General features: G+C 41.3%; 1 protein-coding gene across 2 annotated transcripts in view; it reads left to right on the top strand.

Moving 5' to 3' along the window:
• The window catches only part of PTPN12 (protein tyrosine phosphatase, non-receptor type 12), a 72,952-nt gene that overhangs the window by 42,677 nt on the left and 19,030 nt on the right, over positions 1-11,245 (top strand). For both annotated transcript variants that reach the window (XM_025209601.1, XM_025209600.1), the window contains one exon: positions 8,325-9,286. In XM_025209601.1, coding sequence (XP_025065386.1) covers positions 8,325-9,286 — 962 coding nt within the window. The remainder of the gene's footprint in view (positions 1-8,324; positions 9,287-11,245) is intronic.

Genomic DNA, 11,245 nt, shown 5'->3' with positions numbered 1-11,245 from the left:
CAGCAGGAGTATTGGTACACCCCAGCTGAAGTAGCCAGCTTTGATTGCAGCCAACACCCATGCTTGTGAGGGAGGCTTAAGAACAGCTTGACACATGTGGCAGAAAGGGAGGGAGGTGGCAACCAGCAAAGCCTGGAACAGTTGTGTTCTGGAATTGCAGTGGCTTACATTAAACACTAAATGTTTTATAAACCTCATATTTGTTGTTAAAGCACATAAAACATCCTTATTGAACACAGTTACCTTTCTGTGTAGCTTACATCTGAATGTTGTTTGTCTTAAATTATTAAAAATAAATAAATTACCCCTTTGGTTACTGCCACTAACATCTGAGCAAGAACAATTCCAGCTGTTATCCCATCAGTTAACACAAGAGTTTATTTTAGGCACCACTGAGTCTGTAAGATCCATGATTGGTGCTTATTCAGTGTTTCAGGAAATGTTAGGTCTAATACAATAGTATTAATATCCTCTTGATAAATTAGGCTTTGTCAGTTGTGGCAATTGTGTCTGAATAGCTGTAGACTAAGAAATGAAAAAAGGAGGGGGCAAACTGTTCCTGTTATGCAAGATCATCATAACCAGCTTTGAATAATTTGCAAATGGAGACTGACTGTGGTACAGTATAATTCTGCTACAGTCCTTGGGGAAGGTCTTGGAGCTCTGCAATGTGGAGGGAGTATCTTAATGAGACTGGTTTCATTTCCGGGAGCAGATTCCTTCAAGGACTGCTTGATAATTGCTTGACAGTCTTCTGTTAGCAAATAAGCACAGAGGAAGAAAAAAGGAAAAAACTAAAGGGAAACGCAAAGGAAAAGAGGGATTGGAGTTTGTATTCACTAGACAGAAGTGGTAATCTTTTCCAAAGTAAAGAGATCTTTTGGAGCTGATGATTGAACAGTCAACCTAGAAAGTACAGCAATATTGAAAGAAAATGGGGAATGAGAAAATGTATCTTATGGAAAAGTAGAAAGATGAGAACACATTTTAAGCATAATCCTACAGTTTGTTCTGTTTCTGCAGAAAACCTGTCTTCTGTCCCAGCTGTCATTTAATGTTACTGATGAGTCAAATTAGTACCTATAGGGTTTGTGACTGGATTAATTGGATAGTTATACAAAAATGAAACTCTGACATACAGGCACACCTTTTAATACATTTTTGGTTAGTCTAAAATCACAAATATTAATATATCAGCTGACTGCTAGTAGCTAAACTGTCCGAAGGCAGGGCAGAGTTGCCCCTTGTAGATCACCTAAGAGATGAACAAGTCTTCATAAGCAACAGCTTGCTTTCTCACGTGCTAAGCAGAAGTAAGCTGTTGCTTACAAAAAAATTATGCATCTGTCAATTAGTTCATCTATAAGGGGCAACTGTGTCCTGGCTTCAGACTAACCCACCTAACTACCTCTTAGTAGCTGTATTAGCGGCCATTGCTTTATTTGTTAGTGGTGGTTTTAAAAACACTTCTCATACAACTGATTTTTTAGTAGAGAAACACAAATGGACTATTTTTGATCATTCTGCACACTTGGGTGTATGCTATACCCTATAATTCAGTTTCTGACAACTTCAGCAAATTATAGCTTTTCTCCCACATGGCTGCATAAGATCAAATGTTTAAGCACAGTAGAATAATGTGGGTGTCTAGCTTCAGCCCTCTTATGTAGGGTTTAATGTTCCTATTTTAATTATCTGGAAGAACGTAGAGCTCAGTATCTATTTTTAGTTGATCACAGCAGCTGCATTCCATGACCTTGGCATCACTCTCTTTTATTTGATAATAAAACACTACAGTGTGGCGCACAGAAAAACCATGGATTACTTGGGGGGCTTTTCACTTGGACACCAGCCAATCTTCATTTAAATCTGAACTACGTTTGGTCTTTCTTTAATACTAAAACACTTTTTCATTAAGCACCAGCGTAGTTCAACATTTAAATTGTCTGCTGTTTTATTAATTTCCTAGTACATACTGTATAGTTGAATAAAAGTCATTCCCCCCCCCATCAGCCTGGTGGGGGAAAAACCCCTGTCTTTATATTTGCATGTGAAGTGGAGTGAGGAGCAGGCAGCTACTGTGGCTCTGACTCTGGCCCTGAGCCCTGGTGGAGGCTAAAGTCAGACCCATAGCAGCCTCCTGCCCCACTCCCATCCCTGCTTCCCCTCTGCAGCTTCTTCCCACACATTGACCCCCTTCGCTCCCCTTTACTGTTGGGTGCAGCTCAGCTCTGGGAGGTCTCTCCAGGTCTGGAGCACTTGAAAGCTCCTTCCCCCTGCTCCTTCCCCTGCATGGCCAGGCAAGGGCTGAGCTTCCATGTGCTGTGCTTCTGGAGAGAGTAGCCCGAGCAGCATTTGACAGTTAGGTGGGGTTTGGTTGGGGCAGAGACTGGGGGGAGTTTGAGGGCAGGGGCAGAGGCTGGGGGATGCAGGGGGGAAAAATGGGAAGGGTAGAGGGCAAGGGGGGGCACCTGATTTCCCGTCCCCATCCCCTCTCAGCCACTGCTTTCCCTGCTGTAGCTGTGCAAGGGGACAGATTCCAGACAACCCTCCAATACTTAAATTCGGTACGTGGAAAATTATAACAAATGTATACATTTTCTATATATAGAATCTAATTATTAGGGAGTCATCTTGTATTTGAGTAAATACAGTACTACAGCTGCAGTTGGAGTACTGTGTCCAGTTTTGGGCGCCGCACTTCAAGAGGGACATGGAGAATCTGGAGAGGGTTCAGAGGAGGGCCACTCACATGATTAGTGGCCTCCGTGAAAGACCCTACGAGGGGAGGTTGAGAGTTTTGGATCTCTTCAGCCTTCACAAGAGATGGCTGAGGGGAGACCTTGTAGCTGCCTATAAGTTTATCAAGGGAGGACAACAGGGAATTGGTGATGCACTATTTACCAGAGTGCTCCAGGGAGTAACTAGGAGTAATGGGTGCAAACTAGTGGAGAGTAGATTTAGGTTAGACATTAGGAAGACATTTTTTACAGTAAGGGTGGCCAGAATCTGGAATGGGCTTCCAAGAGAGGTGGTACTATCACCTAACTTGGAGGTCTTCAAGAGGAGGCTTGACAGTCACCTGGCTGGGTTCATCTGACCTCAGTCCTCTTTCCTGCCAGGGGCAGGCGGTCAGACACAATGATCCATTGTGGTCCCTTCGACTCTACAATCTATGAAAAATGGATGTACTATACAAATGCATTTCCCTTTTGAGAGACTGCCTGACTTGTTTTTATACGTATACTATAGATAATATGCTTGTTTAGACAGATTTTCTTTATTCTCTGAAGTGCTCAGTGTACTTGGATACTTGAAAATTGGCTTTCCAGTGGTTCCATGGTTACAAATAATCTAAATAGTTAACTTTAAACTCACATGTTGTTAAAGCTGTGTATGTTTATGAAAGAATAACTTTACTTTGTATTTCACTTATATTCCATGAAGAATATGGTTAAGTTGAAGTATTGTGTGGGTCTCCCCACCACTGCCACCTGCCTGCCATAATCTAGTGTGGCACATTTTTATGAAACACGTTGAAAACACAGGCTTTTGCTCTTAATTCATACACAAATTGAGGGTGGATTAGGTTTTACTAACCTCTGGAAAGCAGCACATCTGAGCTACAAAGCATCTGTTCTGTGCTCATTTTTTTCACTTCTTTTTAAAATGTATTTCTAATGTATTTAGAAATATTTTCTGTATCATCCAGGGATGTAGACACACCATCCAGAGCAGGAAATAGTATCTTAGATTATAATTTGAAAATCTAGTTCTTTAATTACATGACCATTCCACAAATGTGTACAAAACCTTAAAGGGTGCAACTGTCTCTGAAACTCAACACCTACATGGATAGTTGAGCAAAAATCTTCCTCAAAAGATATTGAAAAATTGTTTTTGGGATAGATTGAACACTCTCATTCACATTAACAGATTCTGCAGGTGTTAAGTTTATTCCTGGTTTGCGTTCCAAAAACTGAACACATGTTGTATAGGTCAGTGGCAGCCAACTTTTGGCAGGCATGCCACAAGGTAAGACCCACTCTCTCCCCAAATGTCACTCCAATTCCATTCCTCTGCCCCATCTCCTTTTCTGTATTCTGCTTCCTGGCAATTTGCTACTCTGCTTTTTGCCCTATTTGCTTCTGTGTTCCCTGCTCCCTCCCTAATCTGCCATGTGCCACTTAGTTATGGCATCTGTGCCACAGGTTGGCCACTCCTGGTCTAGGAAATGACTTCTGTAAGCATTTCCTTTTAATCATTGTTAATATAAGGCCATATAATATGACAGGGCTTGGTAATCTTTCTCAGTGGCAGGCTGGAATGGCTCAGCGTGGATATGAGGCAGGTTGGCACTAGAACCCAGCTATTGCACCCGCTTCTGCCTGCCACCCAGCTGTGGCATGGTGGAGTCAAAGCCCCTGGCGCAGACATCCTTGACTCCTGGTTTCTGCTGAAGCCTCAGCTTCAGCCTCGCAGATTGCTGACCCAGCTCTTGGGTTACCAACCCCTGTGTTGTAGAATGACAAATACAAACTTTATTCCATTCTTGCAGCGAGACTACATTTAGCCTCAATAAATCCTCAGTTATACCAGCAATTTTACTTTTAAACTTGTACTATACAAAAAAATTCTATATACTGCTTTTTAACAAGACATAAGGGATAATATAGTAAAGTTAATGTATAGTGAATCCAATTTAGGATCAATTCTCACACCAATCAATTTTCAGATGTTTCCATTCATTTTTTTTCAAAATAAGATATTTCAAAGTCTGTTGAAACTCCAGTTCTGGCATCATAACTTACTCACGTGTTCTCTGTAGAACTTTGGCATGAAATATTGATAATATAGATAGGATTGTGAGATCATAGGAAAGTAGGGCTGGAAGGGACCTCACAAAATCGTATGATCCAGCCCCCTGCACAAGGTAGGATTGTCTCTGACTAAACCATTCCAATCAAGTGTCTGTCCAACCTGCTTTTGAAAACGCCTAAGGGTGGATATTTAACAACTTCTTTAGGAAGCCTGTTCCAATGCTTGGCCACCCTTATAGTCAGAAAGTTCCTTCTAATCCCCAATCTGCATTTCCTCTGTTGCACCTTGAGGCCAGTGCTCCTAGTCCTGTTCCCTGTGGTCACAGATAAAAGCCCATCTCCATCCTCTCTGTAATTTACCCTTAAGGTATCTGAAGACTTATCAGCTCCCCCATCAGTCGTCTTCAAGGGCTATCTCCAGACTAAATAAGCCTAGTTCTTTCAACCTTTCTTTCTAAGTCTTGCTTCCTCTTATCATTTTTGCTGCTCTGTGCTGGACTCTTTCTAGTCTGTCCACATCCTTCTTGAAGTCTCACCAGTGCTAAAGAGGGTGGATTGGCAAGTGGCACTCCTGTTAATAAAACGCAATAAGCTGTTGCTGTTGGGGTTGTTTTTTTTTGTTTTTGTTTTTTGTGGGGTTTTTTGCAGCAGGAGTACACTGTTGGCTCATTCAGTTCATGGTCCACTGTAAGTGCACAACTTTGCACTTGTCCTTGTTGAATCTCATCTGATTGGATGCAGACTATTTTTCCAATCTCTCCAGGTCATTTTGCCCTCCAGTGTGTCTTCAACTCCACCCAACTTGGTATCATCAACAAATTTGCTAAGCACGCACTTTATCCCTTCATCCAAATAAGTAATTGAGATGTTTAACAGTACCAAACTCCTGGGGAACCCCACTTGATACTTCTTCCCAACTAGGCATTGAGCCATTGATGGTCACCCGTTGAGCATGATGATCCAACCAGTTGTGTGTCGAGGTTGTAGTAGTTTGGTCTAGTCTGTATTTCCTTAGCTTGATAATGAGAATATTGTGGGAGACCAATGTCAAAAGCCTCACAGAAGTTGAGATTGTATAACATTTGCTGCTCCCCTGCACCCCCATCCACAGAGCCTGTCCCCTTATAGAAGGACATTAGGTTCATTGGGCATGACATGCTCTTGGTGAATCCATGCTGGCTGTTCGTGATCACCTTGTTCTCGCCAGGTGCCTCATAGTAGATTCCTTGAGGACCTTCCATGATCTTGCCAGATATTAAGGTCAGGCTGACTGGTATGTCATTCCCCAGATCCTCCTCCTTTCCTTTCCTAAAGATGGGCACTATATTTGCCCTTTTCCTAATCATCTGGAATCTTGCTCAACCTCTACAAGGTCTCAATACCCTAGGGTTCATCCTGTCTGGCCCTGCCAATGTAAAAGCATCTAGCTTCTCTTACCTGCTCTGTCATTACTCTGGGCTGCTTTGTCTCCTTCCCTGTCTTTGCTGCCAACTGCACTTCTCATCTGATAGCTGCCCTTATTTGTGAAGACAAGTTAAAAAAAAAAAAAAAGCCTTCCCTGTATAATCTCTCTAAAACCTGCCTTATGCATTCCATAAGGAACCTTTGGTTTCTTTGGTGGTCTTTTTAATCTTGACATATTTGTAGAACCCCTGTTTTGTTTTCTTTTCTTTTGTGTCTTGCTGTACTTTGGAAAAAAAGGGAAAAAGTCTTATCTACTCCTTTTGAGTTTCATCTGACTCTTCGTTCCTCCTGGGTTTTTATCCATTCTTTTCATGAAGCTACAGTACAAGAGAACTTAATTGTATAAACTATGTAGTTGGTGTTTCATATGATCATGAGCCTGATTCTAGTCTTTGTAAAATATCTTTGCAACCTGTGAATAGCACTGTCTTCCCAAATTCCGTTAACTATACTGATGTTATACATATTTTCGTTCATTATATTTTGAATGTTATATTCTGCATCCTACTATAGAAATGTTTGTTTTTTGATTTAAAGATAATTCCCCAATCTTATGCTACTGTATAAGAATATTTCCAACGTTTTTGTTTTATATCCCAAGAGTCACTGGATTTTATGCTGGTATAGGGAAAAGAAAAAAATATTTTATTACATCTGAATGAAAAGGACTTCCTGTTTGTTTGTAGACTTTTTAAACAAGTATTCATTCAGTTAGATTAAACATGCAGATGACCTTTTAGTCTAATTCCATGTGGCAGTAAATTTCTTATTAGAGAACTATTTTTGGCAAGTATAAAACCATAAGACTAAAAATACATGTTTTTATCCCAGAAACAACAGCTTCATTTTCTTTTAACAGTCCTTAATAGAAATTGTAAGCTATTTGTCAGATCCTGCTCCACTAAATTATCTATGAACCTGACTTATCTATGACCCTATACTTGTCACTTTTCCTTGCTAAAGAAGACTGTTATAATTTCTTTCTAAACATGATCCACACATGATCTACTAATCTGTTTTTATATGTTGGACATAATTTACTGCAGCTGTGTCATTGGATAATAGTAGTTGTTACTGCTGGCTTATATGGAAATTTTGTAACTACAACCATCCTCATTAAAACTATTTAGAAAAAGCGTGCATCTAAATGTTTGTAAAAAGTCAAACTTGGACCCTGAGAGGGATTAGAAGGGGCTGAATATCAAACATTGTGTATCTGTCCTTTGCAGCTGTCTTTTATTTAATGTAGGTTTTCAATGCCTTACTGAAAGCTGTGTTTTGTATGTAAATCACGTACTATGAAGCGGCTTTTTCTTAGAAAGTATTTCTCCAGTATTGCCACAAGGGGGCCCAACCACTCTGTAAAAATCAGCTGTAGGAACAAAAATGAGAAATCCTGAGTATATGCATGTGGGCTAAGGTTTGCATGCTCTAGTCCTTAAGGGATATTTATAGTATTACTGTTATATCATATTTTGTAAAATGCATCACTTGTTTCTTTGCCTGTTTGTGGCTTAGTTCAAGCCTGCTATGTCAGTGTTTCTCATCCAGGGTGGCATGAACCCCCTGAGGGTTGTGGACACAGCAGCCAAGTAAAACTGCTGTGTGTACACTTCTGCTGCAGTTCCACCTGCTTGCTTCTGTTTTTGGGAGAAGCATAAGGAGCACAACATGAGGCAGCTCGTGCTCTAGAGTGTGCATGTGCCACAGCCCTTCCTAGGTTGGCTGTGCAGCAGGCATGGGGTGGTTTTACTTGGAATCAGTAACACCTGGTTGAGAGGCACTGAAATAAGCTGAGGCAGTGCCTACTGTGGTTCTCAGCTGGGGATACTGTCACACAAAAAAGAAGTGGTGGAGGGGTGCTGTGGCTCTGAAAAGGTTGAGCACCACTGTGTTATGTTATCCATATTTTATAACTTTGTCTGCAAGCATTAGAAATGTTGCTTAGAGTTTAATATTGGTCTCTGAGTATCTTTGTGAAGGGAGTGGGGGTAATTAGGTGTTTTCTTGTGCAACTACAGACTCTTCACTTTTTTGCAGTTGCCTTGTAGAAGGAGATGCTAAGGAAGAAATCTTGCAACCGCCAGAGCCTCAGCCCGTACCACCCATCTTAACACCATCTCCTCCTTCAGCCTATCCGACAGTCACTACTGTGTGGCAGGACAATGATAGATACCATCCAAAGCCAGTTTTGCACATGGTTTCATCAGAACATTCAACAGACCTCAATGAAAACTATAACAAATCAATTGAACATTCAGGGAAGAATGAACCTAACGAACGTGCAGAGAAAAAGCTTGAGCGGAACCTAAGTTTTGAAATCAAGAAAGTACCTCTTCAGGAGGGACCACGAAGCTTTGAGGGGAACACTCTTTTAAACAGAGGACATGCAATTAAAATTAAGCCTGTTACAGCCTGTGTAATGGATAAGACCTTTAAGCCACAGGAGCACAGTTCAGGGGGTTCACTTGTTGATGTTTCTCAAAACTCCTGTCTGGAATCTAACACAGCTGTAGTACCTTCTCCAGAAGAGCTGCAGAGTCGGAAGGGTTCTGACACTCCACCAAGACCAGATCGTTTGTCTCTCAAAGAGAAGGGACATGATTTGTGGTCACTACATGGGTCTGAAAATGCACTGACTGCATCTGTGTCCGAGGATGTCTCTTCAGATGTCTTGTGTCATGGTATAAAAACTGCAACTCTAGCACCAAACACCACATCTCAAGTGGAACCCCCTTCCAGTAATACACCTGAGGATCATAGCAGTACATTTCCAGTTCGAGCACCCCTCTGTTTTACTAATCCTCTTCATTCAGATGATTCTGACACAGATGAGAGGAACTTTGATGGAGTCCTGACCAGCAGTATGTCTAATATTTCAACCGCAAGTGCCACAGTTTCTGCTGCCACTAGTTCTGAAAACATTTCTGCTAGAAAAGTATTGCCAGTGTCCATTGCTAGGCAAGATGTACCAATAGTAAGACATTCCGAAGATGAAAAAGGTGGGTTTTATGGCATTTCAGCTGCATTTGGCACTTTCTAATATGATTAAATCTGTAGAGTGGAAAAACATTTATTTTTTTAAAATAGCATTGGAAATCAACCTCTAGTTAAAATTTCTACCTTAAATTAAAAAAAATCTGCCTTGTGGTTGCTCAGCAAGAGCCAAATCTTCATTCTTTCTTCTATTTTTCCCTAAAGTTGCATATAATATTCTTATTACTGCCAACCTTGATAAATTACCTTATGTTCTATATTTAGAGGGATTAACTTGTTGGGCCCCTAGAAGACGTTCTTATCTGATCCCCACTCCCAGCAATCACTCTTCCTGCCTTGTCGCACATGTATGGCAGGAAGTGTAATTTTTTTGGGATTGCGGATCAGATCCCAATTGTGCCATACTTGCACAATTATAGTGTAGGAGGAACTTAGGATCACAGGGCATCTCTACAAACCAGATCCCACTTAAGACCCTTGTTGCATAGAAATACTACTTGTTCCCTGAAGGGGTATCACCAAGTTGCTCCTCAAATTTGGAGAGGGATTTTTGTACCATTGATTTTTAAATTGGGAAAGATTTAAATTATGTTGTCTGCTTTCTGAAATTCCTACCCAGGTTCTGGGCTCCCCCTGAACTGGCAGGTTACAAGCTGGGTGCCCATGGATCTGGGGTTGGGGCTGACCCCAGTGCAGTTCCAGGACCAGACTGATTGTCAGCCAGGCCACATGTTCAGTTTAAGGCACCATGCAAGCCAACCAGAAATTAACATGTTAATTGTGGTATTAATGTAACGCATAGAGGGGACCTTGGTGTCATGAACCCCACTATAATTTCGGATGTTTGTGAAGTGTCATTCAGGGTTTTTTTGTTTGTTTTATTGATAGGGTATGTATACGGTCTTGCTGAATAGCCAATGTTATGCTGTAACTGTCACTTATATCACAGTATGGATTATGTTGTAGTTTATGGATTATGCCAGCGGTTCCCAACCTGTGGTATGGGTACCTGTGGTATGCAAACAACCTGTCAGTGGTACATGCTAACAGATTTATTGTAATTACTTTATATGACAAATTTGCTGGTGTTATGTAAGGTTGAACAGAAAAAATTGCTGGTGGTACTGAAGGTTGTATCATTTTAAATTGGTGATGTGCACTCTGTCCAAGTTTGGGAAGTGCTGGATTATTCTAATAGTTCTCAACCATTTTACACTTGAGGCACCCCTTGTTGGGCTCGACACCTCTTGTTAGATTCAAGTCACCCTTTGGAAAAAATTTGCACTCGTTTGACTATAGAAAAATAATACAGCAGTTCTATTGTTGCAAAGAACTCAGAGCACAACAGGTCAGAATGGTTTTAACACTATTAATTCTTATTTGAAATCTCAGGGTTTATTTTATGAATCATGTTTGCATGCCTAATAGTGCTAACAGTGCCTGGCACCCTATGGCACACTTGAAAGGGTCTCAGGGCACCGCAGAGTGCTGTAGCTTGTTGAGAATCACTATCTTATACTGGCTAATAATATATCTTTATGATTTTGGACATGGTTTAGTCAAAGGACCTGAGGGATGCATACTTAAGGAAAAAGGAGCAAGTGAAACCACTGAGTATCTCACTCTGTTACTAGAGGGAAGAACAATTTCCACTCTCAAACATGGGCAGAAGGGGCTATTGTTGGGATGGGAACCCAGTTTATGGGACACCTCTCCTTCCTGCCCGCGCCGCCCCGTAGCAAAGGTATCTCAGCAAGACAGGGCATTAAGTAGAGTAATTTTAGTTGCTCCAGGAAGGAGAAAAAATTATAAAGGATTTTGAGACTCATGAACAATTAGACGATGCTGATGGCAGGGAGGGACTGGTTTGGAGGTGTTTAGGGGCTGCCTACGAGTCCTGTTCTTTGGAGTATCCCAGGCTTTGGGAGACTCCCAGATCTGCAGTAGTCGGGGCTGGTAGGATC

The sequence above is a fragment of the Alligator sinensis genome, unplaced genomic scaffold (assembly GCF_000455745.1).
Source record: "Alligator sinensis unplaced genomic scaffold, ASM45574v1 scaffold670_1, whole genome shotgun sequence".
Lineage (NCBI taxonomy): Eukaryota > Metazoa > Chordata > Crocodylia > Alligatoridae > Alligator > Alligator sinensis.
This window is presented reverse-complemented; position numbering and strand designations above follow the sequence as displayed.